This window comes from Mustela lutreola, chromosome 2, assembly GCF_030435805.1.
Source record: "Mustela lutreola isolate mMusLut2 chromosome 2, mMusLut2.pri, whole genome shotgun sequence".
In the NCBI taxonomy this organism is placed as follows: Eukaryota; Metazoa; Chordata; class Mammalia; order Carnivora; family Mustelidae; genus Mustela; species Mustela lutreola.
Genome location: NC_081291.1, coordinates 17,235,465 through 17,258,197, shown reverse-complemented (window position 1 = coordinate 17,258,197; position 22,733 = coordinate 17,235,465). Strand labels below are relative to the sequence as shown.

Below are 22,733 nucleotides of genomic sequence, written 5' to 3'. Positions count from 1 at the left end.
CCCACAGCTAGACAGTGACAGCTGGACAACTCCAGACATTCCTCCACGGAGCCATCCCTCTGTGGCTTTGAGCTGAGGACAGCCATACACAGTTTGTTCTGTCAAATTCTCTCTTGTTAGGAGGAATGAGTGAAGGCTGCTAGAAGCTAGTAGTTCTGTGGTTCTCAACCTTCTACATGTAGGCATCAGAATCCTGTGGAGAGCTTCAAAAATAATAATAGTAATAATAATAATGATGATGATGATGATGTAGATGCCTGGAACTCATGCTCAGAATTTCAGATTTTATTTGTCTGGCACAGTATTTCTATGAAAGTTTCCTGGAGTGGTCTAATTGTGCAGCCAGAGTTGAGAATCACGGCTCTAGTGGAAGTCCTCCATAGGAAAGAGGGGCTGGGGGAATAGAGGATGCCGCCTGCATGTATGCTCAAGTCCTGAAGTGGTCCTCCTTCCCAGATAATGCTGACTGTCCGCCATATCCTGTGTCATCTCGTGCAGAAGATAACATTGCTGTGAGTCATACTGTCTGATAGCATCATAACCTTGGTCAGGTTGCTGAGTTTTTAAAGTGGGTTTTCTCATTTGTAAAGTGGAGATAATAGTACTTACCTCACAGAGGTGTTTTGAAGCTCAAAAAAGATAATGCGTTTGAAATGGTTTATATGATAACCTGACACACAGGATAGGCACACATCTAATCGTGGCAGTCATCATCTTTATTAGGTAATTTGTCAGCATGCATGGAGTGTTGAAGGATTTTTCCTAAAAAATCGGTGTTCATTTAGATTGCCCAATGTCTGTGGTCTGTATTTATCATCTTCAGTTGCAACTGAATATTAAATCTTGACCCTTCCTCAGTTGTGTGGTATTAGATTATTTCTTACTTTCCATAAATACTGCTAGAACCAAAAATCATGTGGAAAGAGGAGTTCTTTGATTTTCTTGGAGTACAATTGCTAAAAAATTGGAATTACCAGGTCATAGGGGTATGATCAGTAATATGAGATTACTCTAAAGGGAGAGTATCGTGTGATATACCATTGAGAATGTGTGGATTTTCTATTTGCCCACTTACCAAGGTGACTGGATAAGGAAATGTTGAGCTACTTGTTGACTAGAACAGCGAGGGATTGTCAGGGAACAGAACATGTTCTAAGCCTTAAATTTCTATATCAAGAAAAGGTATTCAGGGCTTAAAAACTTAGTTTACATCTGTCAAGAACAATTTTGTTATGCTATTAGATGCTGTTTCAAGAGCAACAATGATCTAATGCTTTTCTTTTTTAAAATAACAATATGAGAGGAAATATAACAGTATGAAAGGAAATATTACAATTGGCCATTAGCCAAATAGGTTTTGCTTTTATAGAAAAATATGAACAACAGACATTGTCTTTAATACATACAGTTTTTCTGAGATGTTCTTAGGGTAACTAACTAATTAAATCCTTCTTCCCTTAAGTAGGGATGGCAAGTGAGAGGTTAGAATTGTTCTTAGGAATATTCTCAGTAATGCAACTATGGATGACTTCATTTTATATGCAGAAAGCATATAGATAGGAAGATTATCCGGAAGTATATTCCAGAAATATAATGTCCCAGTTACTTACTCTGCTACTTGGCTAATGAGATCATATAAGCCTCTTGGTAGATGTTCAATAAACAAAATGAAACATACTATACATAATGTTTGTGTGTATGATATGTGTAGCTTAATGCTACAAGTTTTTACTTGTTTTTAAGTGACCAGTATCCTTGTTTAAAGCTCGATGTAAGTCAAATTTTGGAGAGTAATTAAATACCAGCTTGTTCCTATTTCTTTGTCACCATGTGAAATTAATCAGCTTCAACACAATCACCACTTCCACTCCATACTAACAACCCTTCTTTTGGTTTATTTTTGCAGGAGGTATATCGAATTCCAAAGAAAAGTCAAACTGAAAAGGAGAACACAAGTAGGTATTCAGAGGTACTCTGTGTATATGGCTTTACAAATACTCTTTTGGAAATATGCAGAGGTAAATGATAAGAACTTCAGCTATTTTGTTTTTGAAACCGGATAGTATGTAATGAGGTAAATGAGATATTTAATGTAAAAGTTCGGAAACTTGCCTTTTTATTTTTTCTTAGTGAATTTTTGCCAAAGGAAATGTCCCTTTATACTGCCTGTGCTGTTGCTTTCCTTGAAGTCATGGCTTGTAGTTGCTTTTCTTTCATTTGTTTGTTCCTCTAGAGCAGGCATTGTTAGACCTGTATTCCTGAATGTCTTTGTAAGTCTTTACCTATAGATGTTTATATGCAGGATCCTTTATTTACATTAATTTTTTCTGGGGAAAATTGAGAACTTTCATCAGATTCTCAGGAAGTCAATGATCCCTTACAAGGTTAAGAATCATTATCACAGGGGTGCCTGACAGGTTAGTTCACTAGAACATACGACTTTTGATCTCAAGGTTGTAGGTTCGAGACCTTCGTTGGGTTACTTAAAAATTACTTTAAAATCTTAAAAAGAAAAAAAGATCATATTTTTGGCTTTTTCCCTTCTTGTTTCTTTTTTTGTTTTGTGTTGTTTTGGTCTTTTCTCTATATTTTTAGCATGAAGAACTTTTTATAATTTTAATCTTACTGGTTAAATAATCTTATAGGTTAAAGCCCTGTGAGGTGTACTTTGCATCATTGTGGGGGTTTTATTTTTGTTTTGAATATTTTTAACTCTATTGGTTTAGTTTCTTTATAGCCAAACATCGTGCTTAAGGCTACAGAGAATTTCTCCCATAAGAAAGAAGGCAGGGTTGAGTAGTGCTGGTTGGCAAAACCAATGGCACTGTAAACTTGGTCATCAGAGCCTAGCTTCTCTGGGTTCAGTGAGTTGAAATCATTAGCAAGATGGGCAAAACTTAAATATCCGTGAGGGTTTATCCCCAATATTTTGCAAATATCTAGTCTGATGTGTCCTCTGAGAGATGCTTTCTGAAAATTGTCTATAATCGATGACTAATTTTTTCAGGAAGCCACCTTTTGTGTGCCAACTTTACTCTCCTTCACATACGTGCCCCCGATCAGTCTCAGGCATTTTATAAGGAATACTTGTAATTAAAGCCTGGCTTCTATGTTACCCCTCAATGTCAAACAATTAAGAGCTTAGAACTTTTAAAATTCCCAAGAACCGTAAAATATTTGGGGGAAATATGTAGTCTAGCTTTACTTTCCTTTTATAATATGAAAAAAAAAATCAGCCAGCATAAATGAAACAATTTCTCTACCTCACATATTCTAAGATGCAGAGTCAGAATATGAACTGTTAGTATGATTCCTTTTCTTACTTTATAAGGATATACTGAAGAAATAGCTGCATTTTAAGAAAGTTAATACTAGCCCAAAGAACCTTGTTTTAAGAAGGAAATAGAGTAGTCATGGGCAGACCCAGAAGTAATTAGATAGTAGTACTTCCCAAAAGGATGTTGTGCTCTAATACCCCGTGAGCTGCAACAGTTGTTCTAATTGTAAGCGTTTTCTACTAGTGTGTGGAGGTGAGTTCTGTTCTCACTGACAAATGCTCATACATAGCCACTGATTAACAATTTTTGCAAATAAATGGAGCTTTGGGCTCACCAACAGAAGAACCACAAGAATGGCAGATATAAACCTAATCCTGCCACTAGGGAAGAAAACAAGTAATGGCATGTTTTTCTGAGGTGAGAAAAAGAAAAAGCAGTTAATGTTTATTGTGAATCTGCTTTGTGCTGTGAGAGGTATTTTATAAGAAATTCTCTTAAGAAGAGAGGCATCTGATTAATCAGGGTAGCAGTGCTAACACAGCAGCAGCATATAGTACCAGTTAATTTATATTGAAATAGTCAGTGGTGGGATTTAGACTTCGTAAGGGGATAAGAAAGTAAGAAGTGAGGTCAGTGAAAAGTAATACACAACTTTTGGGAGCAGTAAGTATTGACCCAACTGTATTTTGGAATACAGTAAGTAAGTGGAATTGAGTGAGGACCATTCTAGATAAAGAAGCTGAGTAGAAAAGGTTAATAGTAGTATCCTTCAGTTGGAAAATGGCATTTTTTTTTTGGAAGATGTAGCTCTCTGGCTTGGATAATGTCCTGATTTATCACCTGTCATCATCTGTGTTTGAAATATTTTCCTTTTGAAATGGTGGTAGTTAAAAAAAAAAAAAAAATGTCTAATTCCCCCCCAACACACACACCTTTTTTTTTAATTGAAGAGATTTTTTCCATTTGAGGTTTTTATGCTTAACATGCCAGGCTGCTCTTCCATAAACTAAATATGCAGAGTTACGGGGGCAGTAGAAGGCTTTTACATATTGAACTGCAAGCATACTCACCTGTTAAAGGTAATGGGAACATTTTGCATGCGTTTATTCCACAGAACTTGTTAGAAATGTTGAAGGCTTGGACTGAGAGTTTTGTTGGGGAAGGTGGAAAAGTGAATTCATGGCAGAGACTTGCAGGATAGAGTGCGTGCACACACACAACACCTTCTGTTTCATCCAAATTCTGGATGGGCCTTTGAGGGAGGAGAGTCCATAGACCCATTTGTTGGATAGAAATTGTATTATACAGTTGACATGCTATCATGATGGAGACGAGTCTGCCAAGTAAATTTTTTAAAAACCCTTTTCCCTTAGTAACTGAACGAGGAAGGGATGCTGTTGGCTTCAGAGATCAAACAGCTGCCCCAAAGACTCCTAACAGGTCAAGAGAGAGAGACCCAGACAAGCAAACTCAAAATAAAGAGAAAAGGAAACGAAGGGGCTCTCTCTCACCACCTTCTTCTGCCTATGAGCGGGGAACAAAAAGGCCAGATGACAGGTAAGTGGCCTGTGTGAGTTACTCTCTTTTCTGAGCCAGTCAAAAAGTTCCCAAGTCAATACTTCTGATTTTGGGCACCAAGAAGTTTTGGAATAAATATGTTTTCTTGATGAGTGAGTATAAAACTTTACTGATAAATATTGAAATAGAGTTTCTTTTGACAGTGAAGACTAGGTTTCTACTTGATAACATTGAAATGCTATTTGAGGAGCCAGAGATTGGTTCTTTAAAGGGGAGTGGAGATTGGTTGGCGATAACTCTTTAAGAATAATGGTAACTCTTCTAAAGCCAGAACTTTGTTTTCTAATGAGTCTTGTGCGGATCAGTCAAAATGCTGATTGATCCCTGTGTCAGAGGCTGTCTTTGCCATGCTTGTAGAAAAACAAGCCACATGGTGACCCACTGGGTACTAAAAAACATTTATTCCAGAGAAGTTTTTTTTTTATTAAATTTATTTTGGGGGGTGCCTGGGTGGCTCAGTTGATTAAGCGTCTGGTTTTAGCTCAGGTCATGGTTCAAGGTCCTGGGATCCAGTCCCTCACTCTAATCCTGCTCAGCCGGGAGTCTGCTTCTCCCTCTTCCTCTGCCCCTCCCGCTGCTTATGTGTTCCCTCCCTCTCTCTTTCAAATAATAAAAAAACTTAAAAATAAAATTAAATTTATTTTTTTGAAAACATGAAGTATTGCATTCATATAATGCAGTTGTCAGAATTTTTAATTTGGGGTTGTCAGAGTTTGTAATAGTAAATTCATCGTGGGTTTTTTTTTTTTTTTTTTTTTTTTTTTTTGACAGACAGAGATCACAAGTAGGCAGAGAGGCAGGCAGAAAGAGAGGAGGAAGCAGGCTCCCCTCTGAGCAGAGAGTCCGATGTGGGGCTCAATCCCAGAACTTTGGGATCATGACCTGAGCTGAAGGCAGAGACTTTAACCCACTGAGCCACCCAGGCACCCCTCATCGTGATTTTAATTTGCATTACCCTAATAGCTAAATAGATCGAACATCTTGTCATATATTTATTGGTCATCCCTGTTTCCTCTAATGTGAAGTGTCTTTTAATAGGTGCTCTTTGTTTAGTTTTTATCTTTTTGAGTTTAGGATTTACTTTTTAGGGGTTCTTTATATTCTAAATATAATTCTGCTTTGGTAATAATTTTTGCAAGTATTTTTTCCCAGTTTGTAACTTATATTTTGACTCCTTTGTGTCTTTTGATATATAGAATTTATTAATTATGGTGTAATTGACTACATCACATGTATGTTTTCTTCATGGTTAGTGCTGTGTTTTAGAAATTCTTCCCTGTACTTGAGGTGATGATACTCTCTTCTTTTCTTGTGCTTAATTTATTAGGAATTAATTTTTATGTATGCTGTGAGGTAGGGATATGGTTTCATTTTTTTCTAAGTGAATACCCAGTTATCTCTGCACCATTTACTTGAAAGCCTGTCCTTTCTCCTTGATCTGCAACACTGTCTCTCTCTAATAAGCTTTTATATATGGAAGGATCTGTTTTGGGGCTCATAATGTGACTGTAGCTTATATTAAGTCTTGATAGCAAGTAGGGCAAACCCCTGCTTGATCTTCTGGGATGTCATCTCTTTTTTCTGAGACTTGTTCTCCTTAGGATCTGCTTGTCAGATTTCTCCTACCCTCTCCACCCCACCCCCTCACCAAGGTGATTCTGAGGAGACTTGACATCTTTAACAGTTTTTTGAGTATTTCTGTTCCTATATTCAAACTGAGTATTCAGATATGCTCTGTCTAGTTAGGTCTTCTTTAATATTTTAAATATTGAGTTTTTTGTTAATCTCATTTGTTTATAGTTTCCTGCAGACTTAGGTATCTTGGTATATTCATTTCTGAGAACCTTAATTTTTGGTTACATTTTCAGCTTGTTGCTGGTATGTAGATGCTCAGTTGACTTTTGTTACATTGATCTCATGTTTGGTGACCACATAGAAACTGACAGATATTTCAAAAGTATAGGGGTTTTTCCCTTTTTGTTTTTGTATTTGTCAACAATCCCCATCATATAAATTTTTGTTTTTCCTTTCTAGTTCTTTTGCCTTGCTCTTGCTATTTTGCTAGCAGTGCCTCCAGTACAAATCACAGAATAACAGTGTTTTGTTTTTTGAGGGGAGTGGGTAATTGATTTCTAGTCATGTTTTATTTTCTTCCACTTTTTTGGGCTTATTATATTTTTTTATAAATTTTTAATTGGAATAATTGAGATTTTTTAGCTCATTAATTTTCAGCATTTTTCTCTTCAAAGTAAAGTGTTGAAGGATTTAAATTTCTCCCTAAGTACTATTTGAACTACTCTTTTGATAGCACAGTTTCGTTTTGTTTTGTTTGGAAGATTTTATTTATTTATTTGATAGAGAGAGACACAGCGAGAAAGGGAACAAAGACAGGGGGAGTGGGAGAGGGAGAAGCAGGCTTCCCACTGAGCAGGGAGCTCAATGTGGGGCTCCATCCCAGGACCCTGGGATCATGACCTGAGCCAAAGGCAGACAGACACTTAATGGCCCAGCCACTCAGGTACCCTGATAGTGCAGTTTTATCATAACCTAGTTCTAGATACTGTTATGGTTTGCAATGTGTTAAAATTAATTTTTGTTAAATCTCAAAATTAATTGCTATTAATCAGTTTATATTATACCAGCTCTTAGAATTTTATTGAGACTTGCTTTAGAATCTATTTAATCTGATGTTAATAGAAGTATGCTATCTTCCTGTTGGTAGGATTTAACTGATAATGTATTTTTTCCTTCCTTTTACTTTTAACTTTTCTGTGTCTGATAGATAAATAGCTTTATGGATGATTGATTTTTTTTTTTTTTTAAATTCTTTGTGGCATTTCTTTAACTGGTTGTTTCACTTAAAATCTAAAGCTAACCAATATCCTGACAACATTTGTACTTTAGGATACTCTGATCGTTCAGATTATATGCTGCTGCTGTCCAGCATTGTAATTTCTTGTTGCTTCGTCCCATTCGTTATTGTCAGTTTTTTATGTGTACACAGACTTACTAATTTGTTTACATTTGTCAATTTCTTTGTTCTCCATTCTTTCTCCTTAGACCTTCCTTTAGAAGATTTTGTTTAGTGACTTTTTGTTCATCTTATTTTTCAGTTTTTGTCAAAAAAATCTTGTTTGCATTGCTTACCTTCAGTTTTAAAAATCAGCTTTACTTAATCAGTAGGTATAAATTACTTACAGAAATATTAAGTATATAATTCAGTGTCTTTTGTCAAATGCATGCAATTAAGTAACCACCCACAGTCATCATATAGACATTTCTGTCACTTCAGAAAATTCTTTTGAGTTCTTTGTAGGCAGTCCCCTTCTCCTACCCATAGTTCCTGGCAGCCAGCCACTGCCCTGCTTTTTGACCCACTGGTTTTGTCTTTTCCAGAATGTCATGTATATATGACATCATACTCTAGATAGTATTTGATGTGTCTTTCCTTAGCAGATTGTGTTTGAGATCCATTCATGTTTTTATGTGTTCCAGTAATTCCTTTTTATTAATAAATGGTAGTCCATCGGGTAGGTATACCAGAGTTTGTTTACAGATTCCTTAGTGGATAGGCATTTGGATTGTTTCCAGGTGGCTGTTGTGAATATTACAAGTGTAAGACATATACATGTATGAGTCTTTATGTGAACATGGACTCTCATTTTCACAAAAAGATTTTATTTATTTATTTGACAGAGAGCACAAGTAGGCAGAGAGGTAGGCAGAGAGAGAGGAAGGGAAGCAGGTTCCCCGCCTAGCAGAGAGCCCAACGCGGGGTTCAATTCCAGGACCCTGGGATCATGACCTGAGCTGAAGGCAGAGGCATTAACCCACTGAGCACCCAGGCGCCCTGGACTCTTCATTTTTTAAAAGGAAGTTTTGTTGAGTTTAAAGTTTTTCTCTTCTTTAAATTTTTTTATTTTTAAAAAGATTTTATTTATTTATTTGACAGAAATCACAAGTAGGCAGAGAGGAAGGTGGGGTGGGGGGAGGCAGGCTCCCTGCTGAGCAGAGACACCCCCCCCACCATGTGGGGCTCTATCCTAGGACCCTGAGATCATGACCCAAACCAAAGGCAGAGGCTTAACCCACTGAGCCAGCCAGGCGCCCCTCTCTGGTTCTGCTTTTTTTTTTTTTTTTTTTTTTTAAAGATTTTATTTATTTATTTGTCAGAGAGAGAGAGAGCAAGAGCGAGCACAGGCAGAGTGGCAGGCAGAGTCAGAGGGAGAAGCAGGCTCCCTGCGGAGCAAGGAGCCCGATGTGGGACTCGATCCCAGGACGCTGGGATCATGACCTGAGCCGAAGGCAGCTGCTTAACCAACTGAGCCACCCAGGCGTCCCTCTGGTTCTGCTTTTAAGATGTTCTCTTTTTATTTGGTGTTCTGCAGTATCACTACCCTGTGTTTATATGAGAATTTCTTCTTCTCTCTGGTTGAAATTCATTGAGCTTTTTGAATTTGAAGATTGTCTTCTGTTACTAATTCTCTTCAGATCTGATCTCTTGCTTAACCATACCATGTATCTATATATCTCCTGCCTTTACTACTTGAGATGCCTCTGTCTTTTTTCCTGTGTTCATTATACCCTGGCTTTCCTTTTTTAAAGTACCATTTTATGTCCTCTAATATATATTTTAAAATAATATATTAGTTTTTAACTTTATGAAAAGGCCGCTCTTCTGCGTTTAATTTGAGGGTACTTTGTTTTCACTTGATGTTGTATTGCTAAGATTTATCCACAATTGTATGTATCAGTTTATTCCTTTTCATTGTTGTATGTAACATTTTGTTGTAAAATGTAGATAGGCATTTGGATTTTTCTGTTAAGTATAGTGCTGTTGTTGTCTAATTATGAGGTACATATGCAATAGGGTCTCTTGGGAATATGAGTAGAATTGTTGAATTGTCAGGTATGTGCATGCTCAGTTTTATATGATAATTGAGTTTTAATTTCCACTCTTTTTCCTTTCTAGATGTTTCATGAGGTGGTTTTTCAAGTCTACCTGATAGTTTTTTATGGTCCCATTCCTTAGTAATATTTTTAATAGCCTCTTATTTCATTAAACATAAATGTCTCTTATAGTCTGTGTCAGATAATTCCAGTACCAGTTTTTGTGGGTTTCTTCCTCTCATTTGATTATATAGGTATATGTATAATTTTATAATTTTATTTTTTTAATAAACTCATCATGTTCTTTAGAATTTGATCTATGGGAATTCACTGAAGCCTAGATTTTTGGATTTAAGGTGCTTTCTTCTGTAGACTAATTGCATTTGTTTCTGCCAGGCAGTTAAGGATACTACCATCCTATTAACACTTTATTATATATATTTTAAGATTTTTATTTGACAGACAGAGATCAGTAGTAGTAGGCAGAGAGGCAGGCAGAGAGAGAGAGGGGGAAGCGGGCTCCCCGCTGAGCAGAGAGCCCAATGTGGGCTCAATCCCAGGACCCTGAGACCATGACCTGAGCCGAAGGCAGAGACTTAGCCCACTGAGCCACCCAGGCACCCCCCATTAACACTTTAAAGGAACTTTCAGCTTAAGAGTTTTTTAGACCATTTGTTTTTTGTTGTTTGGATAAATGTTTTGCCCTTGTCCGTGAAGCTGTTCTTAGATGTTTTTTTGCAATGAAACCTCTTGAAATTAGTTGTTGTTTTTAAATTTTTGCAAAGAGCACTTTCTCAGAAGTTTGATTCACTCTATAGAACTTCACAACAAACTCTTTTAAGCCTTCAGTTCTTGGGGCACCTGGGTGGCTCAGTTGATAAGTGTCTGCCTTTGGCTTGTGTCATGATCCCAGGGTTCTGTGATTGAGCCCCATGTGGGCCTGCCTGCTCAGCAGGAAGCCTGCTTCTCCCTCTCCCACTCACCCTGCTTGTGTTCCTCTGTCACGGTGTCTCTCTCTCTCTGTCAAATAAATAAATTTTAAAAATCTTTAAAAAAAAATAAAAGAAAAGCCCTCAGTTCTCTTCGAATGTTAGAGCTGATGGTTTCCAGGAGGCCTTGTCAAAACCATCACAGGGCGTTAGGCTTAGCAGTAAAATCTATTATATTTGGTATTGCACAGAGACGAGGAGCTGAATGTAACTCTCCATACTCTTCAGTGTGCATTCTCAGCCTTCACTGAACTGCTCTCTGTTGAATTTGTCATGAATGCATGTGGTCAGACAGACATCGAATTCTGTAGCTTTTGTTAGTGTATTTTGTTTTAATTTCAGAATTTATAAACCTAGAACTGTATAGAGAACTATGCAAGTGTAAAGAAGAATATTTTTAGAATATTATATGTATATTTAATTTGGAGTTCTAGAATCTGAGAATAAAGATGAGGTTATTGGCCCCTCAGGTCATGATCTCTGGGTCCTGGGATCAAGCTCCCCATTGGGCTGGCTCTCTGCTCAGCAGGGAGCCTGTGTCCCCTTCTCTCTCTGCCTGCCTCTCTGCCTACTTGTGATCTGTCTCTCTGTCAAATAAGTAAATAAAATCTTTAAAAAAAAAGAGATAAAAGTTACTATTTTCAGGGTGCCTAGGTGGCTCAGTGGGTTAAAGCCTCTCTGCCTTCGACTCAGGTCATGATCCCAGGGTCCTGGGATCAAGCCCCACATGGGGCTCTATGCTCAGCAGGGAGCCTATTTCCCCCTTTCTCTGCCTGCCTCTCTGCCTACTTGTGATCTCTCTCTGTTAAATATAAGTAAATAAAATATTTTTTTAAAAAAGTTACTATTTTCTTCTAAATGTTTTCTTGAGATTCTCTTCTATCTGCAGGATTCCTTAAGTAATTTTGACTGATTTTTAACCAATGCCAAATTGGATTTGGTGTGATTAATGGTTTAGTATTGAGTGACATACCTTTATTAATGCTTTGATTATGTTCTTGATTTAGGGAAAAACATTTGTGATGCTCTGTTTTTTTTTCTAGATATGATACACCAACTTCTAAAAAGAAAGTACGAATTAAAGACCGCAATAAACTTTCTACAGAGGAGCGTCGGAAGTTATTTGAGCAAGAGGTGGCTCAGCGGGAGGCTCAGAAACAGCAGCAGCAGATGCAGACCCTGGGAATGACGTCTCCACTGCCCTATGACTCTCTTGCTTACAATGCCCCTCATCACCCCTTTGCCGGCTACCCACCAGGTTATCCCATGCAGGCCTATGTGGATCCCAGCAACCCTAATGCTGGGAAGGTGCTCCTTCCCACACCCAACATGGACCCCGTGTGTTCTCCTGCTCCTTACGATCATTCTCAGCCCTTGGTGGGACATTCTACAGAACCTCTTGCTGCCCCTCCACCTGTGCCAGTGGTGCCCCATGTGGCAGCCCCTGTGGAAGTTTCCAGTTCACAGTATGTGGCCCAAAGTGAAGGTGTGGTACATCAAGACTCCAGCGTCACCGTCTTGCCAGTGCCAGCCCCAGGCCCAGTCCAAGGACAGAATTATGGTGTTTGGGATTCAAACCAACAGTCAGTCAGTGTCCAGCAGCAGTATTCTCCTGCACAGTCTCAAGCAACCATATATTATCAAGGACAGACTTGCCCAACTGTCTATGGTGTGACATCACCCTATTCACAGACAACTCCACCAATTGTACAGGTAACCAATTTCGGAACCTCTCTTGTCTGTCTTGTTCTGTTTATGGGATGTTAAATCTGATGTGAAGGGGGAGTCCTGCCATTGATTACTTTTACATACCAATCAGTTACATATGTATTAGTTATCTCCTGCTGTGTAACAAATTACACCAGAATTTAGCAGCTTAAGACAACTGGTAATTATTATCTCACAGTTGTTGTGAGTCAGGAATTCAGAAGTAGCTTGTCTGGATGGATGGTTTGGACTCAGAGTCTTTCATGAAATTAGAGTCCGACTATTAACCAGGGCTATAGTCATCTGAAGGTTAGGCAAAGGATGGAAGATTCACTTTGAAGCTCACTTACATGGTAGTTAACTCCGTTTTCTGTCTTCATATGGACCTTTTTATAGGGCTTCTTACAGTGTCCAGATGACTTCCCCTAAAGCAAGAGATGGAGAGAAGATTTTGGATACTTCTCTCCTTTTCGCTTATAGGCAGTAAATAATACACAGTTAATTCTTTTATATTGCTACAGTGGGAGAACCTTTGTCATGGTAATTGAGTCAGGAGATGGCTTGTCCTTTTCTTCTGAGACCTGGTGTGTATATTTTTTTCTATCCCCTACATGTTTATCATCACAAATTTTGCCAGAGTGTCTGTGATGCACTGAGCCTGAGGATATCACTGTAGTAGGAAATAGTAATGTTAAATTTAAAAGCTGAGTGTACTGATTTTATATTTCAAAGTGTATTTTTGTGCCTTTTTTTTTTTTTTTAAAGATTTTATTTATTTATTTGACAGAGAGATCACAAGTAGGCAGAGAGGCAGGCGGGGGTGGGGGGTAGGGTGGGGGTGGGGAGCAGGCTCCCCGCCAAGCAGAGAAGCCAATGCAGGGCTCAATCTCAGGACCCCAGACCATGGCCTGAGCCGAAGGCAGTGGCTTAACCCACTGAGCCGCGCAGTTGTCCCTATTTTTGTACTTTTAAATCAAGTTTCTTTTCTGTAGAATATAGCAGTACATTTTAAGCTTAAAAAAAAACCAGAGGGCGCCTGGGTGGCTCAGTGGGTTAAGCCGCTGCCTTCGGCTCAGGTCATGATCTCAGGGTCCTGGGATCGAGTCCCGCATCGGGCTCTCTGCTCAGCAGGGAGCCTGCTTCCCTCTCTCTCTCTGCCTGCCTCTCTGTGTACTTGTGATCTCTCTCTGTCAGATAAATAAATAAAATCTTTAAAAAAAAAAAAAAAAAAAAAAAAAAAAAAAAAAAAAAACCAGAAAAGAATGTATAAGCCATCATCCTCACCACATTCCTACGTCTCTCACATCACTCCTTTAAGGTGAATTTTTGTGGATGGGGGAGATTCGCAGAGATAATTCCTGCACACATTACTTAGTACTAACCAATACTGTGATTTGTCACTATTTTTGTGATGAAGCTGCGTCAAAATTTAGTTTGTAAGGCCATGACAAGGTATCCAGTTTTAATTCCTAAAATTTTAAGTGTTAATTGCGTTCATTTTGAATGATCTCTTTATCCACATGCTTATATATTTCATGTGTTTGTAATTTTGAAGATTTGGAACTATCCCATTGTTTATACTTAACATGATTCTTAACCATTTTCCCAAATTACTCTGTATTTTTATATATGCGTATGTGAATATACATACACATATGCATTTTAATGGCTATATAACATCCCATTTGCTTATCAAATAATTTCTTACCCATTTTTCTGGGGATAGTCATTTAAAAGTTTTTCTTATAATTAGAAATAGCACTTCGCTGAACATTCTTAGGTTTCTTTTGCTTTTTTCTTTCATGTTTGGCATACAATGAATATTGTAGTGCTAAATAAGGCTAATAAGAAAATGGGTGTTGGGGTGCCTGGCTGGTTCAGTTGGTGGAGCATATAACTCTTGATCTCCAGGTTGTGAGTTCAAGCCCCATGTTGGGTTTAGAGGTTACTTAAAAATAAAAATCTTTTTTTTCCTTTTTTTATTCTATTCATTTACTAGAGAGAGAGAGATGGGGGGGTGGGAGGGAGTGCGGAGAGGAAGAAGCAGACTTCTTCTTCTCCCCTACCCCAGCTGGGATCATGACCTGAAGTGGAGGCAGACACTTAACCAACTGAGCCACCTAGGCACCCCTTATAAATAAAAATCTGAAAAGAAAAGAAAAGAAAATGGGTATTATTGGCCATTAGGTATCAATTTTTTAACTATTGTCTTTCTTTTTGTATGTTTAATTTTGCCTCCTACAGAATGTTTTAAGTGTCTTAAACAAGTTTCTTAGATTCTGACTTCTGCTTTCTTACCATATTCTTTCTTGGACCAAGCCATTCATTTTGAGATTTTCCCTGAGAATGTGTATCAGATGTAAGAATTATGGTCTGCGGCTATCCCATTTCTATTCCTGAAGTATGTTCTTAACCTAGGTTTTAGAGCATAAACAACAGCAGTGGAGGATACTTACTAAAGACCTGCCAGGAGAGAGTTAACTGGTCATTTGGCCATTCTTATGAAATGGAGTCTGTTTTTTCCATCCCACTGAGCAGAAGGTTTAGGCATAGCCTTAGGACTCAAGCATTACAATTTTGCTTGCTTGCAGTTTTCCTTTCCTTTCTACCAAGGAGTCATGTGTTAGCTCCCTAATGTATTTTGTTTGTACTAGAGTGGTAGGTAAATGGAGTTGGATGGTCCAGACTGTTCTTTCTTTCTCTGTAAGATTAGTTATCAGAGATGATGCTGGGCTTTGGGTGATGAGAATCATAGAAATGTTGTCAGTGTGTGTTTGGAGTCCGTGTCCATCATTTCATGTATGTCTTGGGGACAGGTGCTTCATTTATATTCTTCAGTTTTACTTATCTATGAAATGAGCTGAATGCCTCATAGTGGTTGAGGTTTGCATGAGCTAATGGATACTAATAATGGTAGATTTAAAGCACGATGTACCTTGAAGGCTTAATTATAGTTATTGTTCAGTTACCTTAATAATACTGAGAGTATTGATGTTAGTGTGGTATGAAAGCCTCCTAGTCAGGGTCATCTTCTAGTGTCTGCTCTAACGATCTGACCTCCAGGAAGAGGCCTTGAGGTTTGTGTTCAAGCATAGTATCGACCATGGGCTACTGAGAGAATGTGTTCCATTCTCTTTTGATGATAAATTATCATCCTTTAAATATATATTTGCTTTTTAGAAACAGGTGAAAGTGAGAGTTTGCAAGATACGATAACTTTGACAGTGGAGGTAGTAGGTGATATAACACAAGTTTCTGTGTGTGTACATTTGCAATATCTTTGACGTTTGGAGCAGATGTGTGATCAGAAGGTGACTTTCATTTTTTTTGCTGTAATTGCTTATTAAACATAAAAGCCCTATTTCCACAGAGACCACATGATTATAGTGGTTTTTGTGACATTACTAAGTGGCCTATTGAATCACATCTCAAAGAATGCGGTGCTAAGGACTATAATTTTTCACATTACAAAGTGAAGTGACTCATATAAAGTAATAGTGATTTTTTTCCCTCTCTAGAAGTAGGGGCAGAATAATCATATTTTCCCTTTTATAACATTTTAGACATTTTTAGATTTCTCTTGTAAATTCCATGGGAAGTCCATTTTAAAGATATTTGTAGACTGGATTGATGTTTGAGAAAATTAGCTTTTATGTAATTTCATGTCTCTTGAAGGAGAGAGCCAGTTTCCTACAGATTTCCCCCCAGCAGATAGACTTGATCGGCATATGCTGTTTGTGTCTCACAAGTGTGTACATCTTCCATATGAACCTCAGTGGGACTGCAAACCTGTTTTCCCTTTTTATTGCTGTTGTTAGTTTTGGCATTGACATGTATTTGTCCGTTGGTTAGGATAGCTTCTATAGAAGCCTGAAGGATGTTCATTTTCCTCTTTCTTTTTGACAGTCTGGGTTTTAAAGACTGTACCTCGGGCGCCTGGGTGGCTCAGTGGGTTAAGCCTCTGCCTTCAGCTCAGGTCATGATCTCAGGGTCCTGGGATCGAGGCCCGAATCGGGCTCTCTGCTCAGCGGGGAGCCTGCTTTCTCCTCTATGCCTGCCTCTGCCTCTCTGCATACTTGTGATCTCTCTCTCTCTGTTTCAAATAAATAAAAATTAAAAAAATCTTAAAAAAAAAATAAAATAAAGACTGTACCTCTAAATGATTGTTGCTGTCTTGGGTGACTTTTTTTTTTAGTCTAGCAAGGCTGATATGGTTCAGATATTTTTGGCATTTCCTTTGGAAGTTATTTCCAGTATGTGTTCCATTCTCTCCTGATGATAAATTATCATCCTTTAAATATATATTTGCTTTTTAGAAACAGGTGAAATTTGTCTGGAGCCTCCTCTGGCAAATACAGAGAATGATTCAGCTCGATAAAGCCATTGCAGTTCAGAAGTTACCACACAGCCAGCATTTGGAGCGAGAGTCTTCATGCTAAAGAAACCATAGCTTTACCTCATTACTTTACATTAATCAGGTCCTTTCAAGTGTCTCCATTGATGAGCCTTACTTACTAACTCTGATCTTGTCAGACAGATTTTCCAGGAGCAAAGTTTCAGTGAAGGTCAAAGGAATTTTTAGCCTCCAAAATATTAGCATTTTTCTGTTGTAGATTCAGGTGCTTGACCTCCTGATCACTCTGGAGATAACATGTTTATCAGTTTACTGCCTTCTTCAGTCCCCCAGAAACTTTTTTTTTAAAGATTTGTTTATTTATTTGAAAGAGACCAAGTGTGCGTACATGTGTGTGCGCGAGTGGGGACAGGGGCAAAGGGAGAGAAGCCTGAGCAGCCTCCCCGCTGAGTACAGAGCCCAGTGTGGGGCTTGGTCTTTACCACCTGTGAGATCATGACCTGAGTCAAACCCAAGAGTCAGACCCTTAACCTACTGACATACCCAGGCACACTCCCAGAAACTGTTTTTACTCAGAATCAGATTTCCCAGCACATATATATTAACTGCCTACATGCGCAGTAACTTCCCTCTTGTATCCACTCTTCAAGATTCTTCCTGCTGGCCATCAGGGCTCTTGGAAGTTCACTTTTCGGGTAAAGTGGTGATCATAGACTAGAACCCAGCTAGATATGTTTTGTTTAAGAGTATACTTTTAAATTTCTTGAATAGTATTTGATCTTCTTTTTTGCTGATCATAGTTTTGTACTAAACTCTTGATTCAGTATTGTCTGGGTATGCAGCAGCGTTAAAAAGTCCTTTTGGTTTAACCAGATTTCATGACCAGAATTAGGTTGGGAGATAATACTTGTTTCTACAAAATCTTTGATGTTGTGCAGGTTTCCCATCTTGTATCCAAATACTTAGAGATGAAAGCATTTCTATTTTGTGATATTATTTGGATAATAATTCTGCCTTGACAATTAACATTGAGTCTGGTTTCTCTCTGTAGATTAAGCTATTCCAGAATATTGAATCAAGTACTGTTGACCTTTGAACAATTCAGGGGTTAGGGGCACCAACTCCCCCCAAACAAAAATCTGCATATGATGTTTAACTCCCCCAAAACTTAACTACTGTTGACTGAAAGCCTTAATGGCAAATGATCAGTTAACACATATTTTGTATGTTATATGCATTATGTTCTGTATTCTTAAAGTAAGCTAGAGAAAAAAAAATGAAAAAATCATAAGGAAAATGCATTTACAATACTATACTGTGGAAAATCCATCTTATAAGTGGCAGTTTAAATCCGTGTTGTTCAAGGGTCAACTGTGTCGTACTCCTCTTCTCTTTTTCTTGGTGCCCTCTCAGTACTTACTCATCCAGAAATCTTTTAGTTCCACTGGCCTCTTCAGACTCTTCGGTTCTTTACTGGTATCACTTGGAATGATTATATTTTATATTTTGGGTGTTTGGTAATATATGCCTCTGAAATCATTTTATGTGGTATAATCTCAGTCTGTAGGATCAAAATCTGTCCTTAAGTACAGGATACCTATTCATTTCCTTGGTATTCATCACCTCTTAAGACACCAGAGCTGTTTTTCGGGATATGTTCGTCACCTCTTCTTTAAGCAGTTTTTCTGTTGATGAGAGCTAATTCCAGACTAGGTGTAAGTTACAGCTGTGACACTTTCTTAGGTTGCTTCCATGTGGGACACACCCACCTCTGATGGTGATCAGGACTTAATGAGACCATGTATGTGAAAGGGTTCTTTCTAAGCTTCATAAAGCACGGTATGTACCTGTATGTGCTAAGAATTTTGGATCAAATGAATTCTGCTGTCTTCCTTGGAAGGAGTTGTATTATTGAAGACTACAGAAAGCTAAAAAAACAAGTTTAAAATTTGATCACCATCTTACTTCCTCTGCTACCTCACTCTCTGACATTTTCTGGTCAGAACACCTGGTAGGTTTTTGTTGTTGTTGTTGTTGTTTTTAAAGATTGTATTTACTTATTTGACAGAGATCACAAGTAGGCAGAGAGGCAGGCAGAGAGAGATAGGGGGAAGTAGGCTTCCTGCTGAGCGGAGAGCAGTTGCAGGGCTCAATCCCAGGACCCTGAGATCATGACCTGAGCCAAAGGCAGAGGCTTAACCCACTGAGACACCCAGGTGCCCAGAATACCTGGTAGTTTTTAGGAGTTGGTGGTATAAAGGTTCTCTGCAAAGAGTCCTGGGGAGCAATCTCTTGGATATCATAAGTGCCACACACCATTGGTACTGCGGCTTGGGACAGCTCTTAGGAGCACCACCCACAGCCTGCCCAAGCATTTTGGGGTTTTTTTGGTGAGTTTGTTTGTTTGTTTGTTTGTTCCTTCCTCCCTCCCTCTCTTTCTTTCTTTCTTTTTTTAATGATAAAATCAAGGTAAGTAAATTACTAGGGAATTGTTTAAAAAAAGATCTTATGTGTTTGTAACAGAAGACTTTTACACATTTGTATCCAAATATTCTTTACTAAAAGTTTTAAAAAACTAATGGATTCCAATAAGGTGATGCCAGCTTCAAAGTTAATTACTGCTGTATTAGAGCTAGAAAAGTCTAAATTTTTGATTTCTTCATTTTATCTTTTAGAATTACGCCCAGCCAAGTCTTCAGTATATCCAGGGACAGCAGATTTTCACAGCTCACCCACAAGGGGTGGTGGTCCAGCCAGCCGCGGCCGTGACGACAATAGTTGCACCAGGGCAACCTCAGCCCTTACAGCCAGTAAGAGAAATATTTCAGTTGATAAAATGCTCATTGGCTGCATATCTCATCTTTAGAAGGTTTACTTTTTTGTTTGGTTTGGTTTTCCACTCTGTTTTTTGTTTTTAACTTTTGTAGTCCCCAATTTCGCGTAAGTGCTTATGTCCCAGAGGAAGCATTACTCAACCGTTTTTTTAAAAATTCTGTGAAATTTACAGCGATGTTGATAGATACATATTTTGCTCCTGCTATCCATTTTATTTGTAATTTTAACTGACTTGTATTTTTATACTTTGGTAGGAATTCTAATGTAACAGTTTTCTCAAGTCGCTATTTTTATTTTATGGAGCCCTAGAATATGATACTACACTAGACACTGTGGCCTGGGGTATAGAAACAAGTGATATACTTCACTGTACACGTTGTACAGTATGGCATTCTTCCACATACAGGGAAATCTTGAAGTGGGAACTAGGAGGCTGGCATTGGAAGCAGTTGAGCAGCCGAACAGAGTAACTTACCCATTAGCACTTTGGAATTCTGACAGTTCAGAGAAGGCTCCTGCAGCGATCCCATGATGGTGGCTTTTGGCGGGTAGGACAGTGAGTGGAGATGGAGTGTAAAGACCGCGTTTGAGACAGTTGGGGGCTGAGACCGTTTGCACTTCCAGTAGATGTTGGAATATTTGAGGGCTTGCTGTGAGTTGGGCCCTTCTAGGAACTCTGAATACAAACCTAAGCTTCCATTCCTGTTCTCAGAAGCTCACATTCCACTTAGAGAGTTGAAGATCACAATGAATAATCCTAAAAGTAGAGGTTAGTATCACAAAAAAGTACAATTAGTATCACAAAAAAAGTACAGCTAGTTTGAGGAGGGAAAGAACCATTCCCAAGTGTGGGAAGGATTAGTAATTTGGTTAAGTTCTGAATGATTTGAAGTGTTTTTTTTTGTTTTGTTTTTTATTTTTGAATTTGAAGTATTCTTTTTTCCCTCCCGCAAAGATTTTATTTATTTATTTGACAGAGAGATAGCGAGAGAGGGAACACAAGCAGGGGGAGTGGGAGAGGGCGAAGTAGGCTCCTTACTGACACAGTAAGTACTGACACAGGCTCCCCTGACACAGGGCTCAATCCCAGGACCCTGGGATCATGACCTGAGCCAAAGGCAGACACTTAATAACTGAGCCACCCAGGTGCCCCTGGATTTGAAGTATTCTTAAGTGACACAGAAGCTTAGGGAAAAGAGGTCACTTTATAGGCTAGAGAACTACAGGAATGAAGCGGAACTGAAGTAGGACACGAAAAACAGCAGCTACGTGAAGTAGGGATTAGTGGTATACACAAAGCAGTGATGCTTCAAGACTTGTGTTTGCTTAAAAGTGATCTTTTAAAAAAGAAAAAAGTGGTTGCATTTTACCTGAGCCTGGGATCTTGGGTTCCTCTTTGATTGCTCAAGCAAAGGTAAAGCTGGAAAAATGATTCTATGTTAACTGGTTTACATAAAATGGACAGTTTAGGGCATATATACTTATAGCAGTTTATTACGAGTCTTCCAGAGCTACTGTAACAAAATGCCACAAACTGAGTGACTTAAACAACAGAAATTGATTTTCTTACTGTTCTAGAGGCTGGAAGTCTGTAAGATCAGTTGTCAACAGGCTTCGTGTCTCCTGAGGCCTCTCCTTGGCTTATAAATGGTTGTCTTCTCATTGTATCTTCACATGGCCTTTTCTTGGCCCACATTCCCTGATGTCCCTTTCTCTTATGTGTGTACCAGTCCTGTTGGATTATGGCACTACCCTTATGACCTCATTTAACTTTAATTCCCTCTTTAAAGGCACTTTCTCCAAATAGTCACATTGGGAGTTAGGTCTCCAACGTATGAATTTGGGGGAAACAGTTCAGTCCCTAGCAGTGATTCTGAAGTTGTTATGTTTTTCAAATGTGACATTAAATTTTTTGATATAAATATGAAGTTTTGAACATACAGAAAAATAGATAATGGATAAATGTTAACATTCTGTCATACTTGCTTTTCAGGTTTTTGTCTTAAAAAAAAGAGAGAGTGAGCTCTATATAATTAGTATCCTGAAGTTGGTATATGTCATTTAGCATTGGTTTTGTCAAGGTTGAAAGATACTGCTCTAGATAATGAGCTGCTGAATATTTTTAAAGGTGATCTGTTGGATGGTGAACTTGGAGCCAACTGTCAGTTTTCTGATAGATCCTTAAAGCTATTCATAGAGCCATCTCTGATCATTTCCCAGATTGGACTTTTGTTTTATTGTTTCTCAAAAAGAGGTGGAGGATATATGTTTTTACATATTAAGTAGGCTACTTTGTCCTTTTCGGCTAGATTAGAAGAGATGTCACTGATCAAGAATTTGTGTGTGTTTTTAGCCTGAAATGGTGGTGACAAATAACCTTCTGGATCTGCCACCCCCCTCTCCTCCCAAACCCAAAACCATCGTCTTACCTCCCAACTGGAAGACAGCCCGAGATCCAGAAGGGAAGATTTATTACTACCATGTGATCACAAGGTAAGAAGGGCTGTGCGGGCATCCCAGGTCAGCTTTCAGTTGGTGGAAGAAGCTGCCGTCAGAAGAGGAGATTGATGGGTGTGGGCTTGATGTCATTGTCTGTTGTTCATTGTGCTTGAGGGCGGCCAGATTTCTAGAATCACGTCTTAAATGTTATGTCAGGCCATAGACTTTGGTACTTTTTAGAGATATATTTTGGCATATTTTTAATCTGCAAGACTCTTGGAGAAAACTGGAGTTTAAAAAGATAATGATGGGGCACCTGGGTGGCTCAGGCATTAAGCGTCTGCTCTGGGCTCAGGTCATGATCCCAGGGTCCTGGGATTGAGCCCCACATCGTGCTCCCTGCTCAGTGGGAAGCCTGCTTCTCCCTCTCCCACTCCTCCTACTTGTGTTCCCTCTTTCATTGTGTTTCTCTCTGTCAAAAAAAAAAAAAAAAAAAAAAAGAACTTAAAAAAAGATAATGACTTCATCTAATATTGTGTAGGTATGAGGGGTCATAAGCAAACCTTTTCTCTAAGAGCCCAGATATAATGAATATTTTAGGCTTTGCCAGCCAGCCAGTCTCTGTCACAACTACTCAACTCTCATTATTGTGCAGACGGCCCA

General features: G+C 38.6%; 1 protein-coding gene across 5 annotated transcripts in view; it reads left to right on the top strand.

Moving 5' to 3' along the window:
* SETD2 (SET domain containing 2, histone lysine methyltransferase) overlaps positions 1–22,733 on the top strand; it is a 125,923-nt gene that overhangs the window by 84,873 nt on the left and 18,317 nt on the right. For 2 of the 5 annotated variants that reach the window (XR_009350684.1, XR_009350685.1), the window contains exon 14: positions 1,907–1,955. Coding sequence is in view for 2 of the 5 variants with exons in the window: in XM_059160733.1 (XP_059016716.1) it covers positions 1,907–1,955; positions 4,652–4,835; positions 11,779–12,448; positions 19,472–19,606; positions 21,985–22,124 (1,178 nt within the window). In the remaining 3 variants the exon portion in view is untranslated. Of the gene's footprint in view, positions 1–1,906; positions 1,956–4,651; positions 4,836–11,778; positions 12,449–19,471; positions 19,607–21,984; positions 22,125–22,733 lie in introns of those variants that run through there. The other 3 variants (XM_059160733.1, XR_009350683.1, XM_059160734.1) reach the window with 3 other exon arrangements.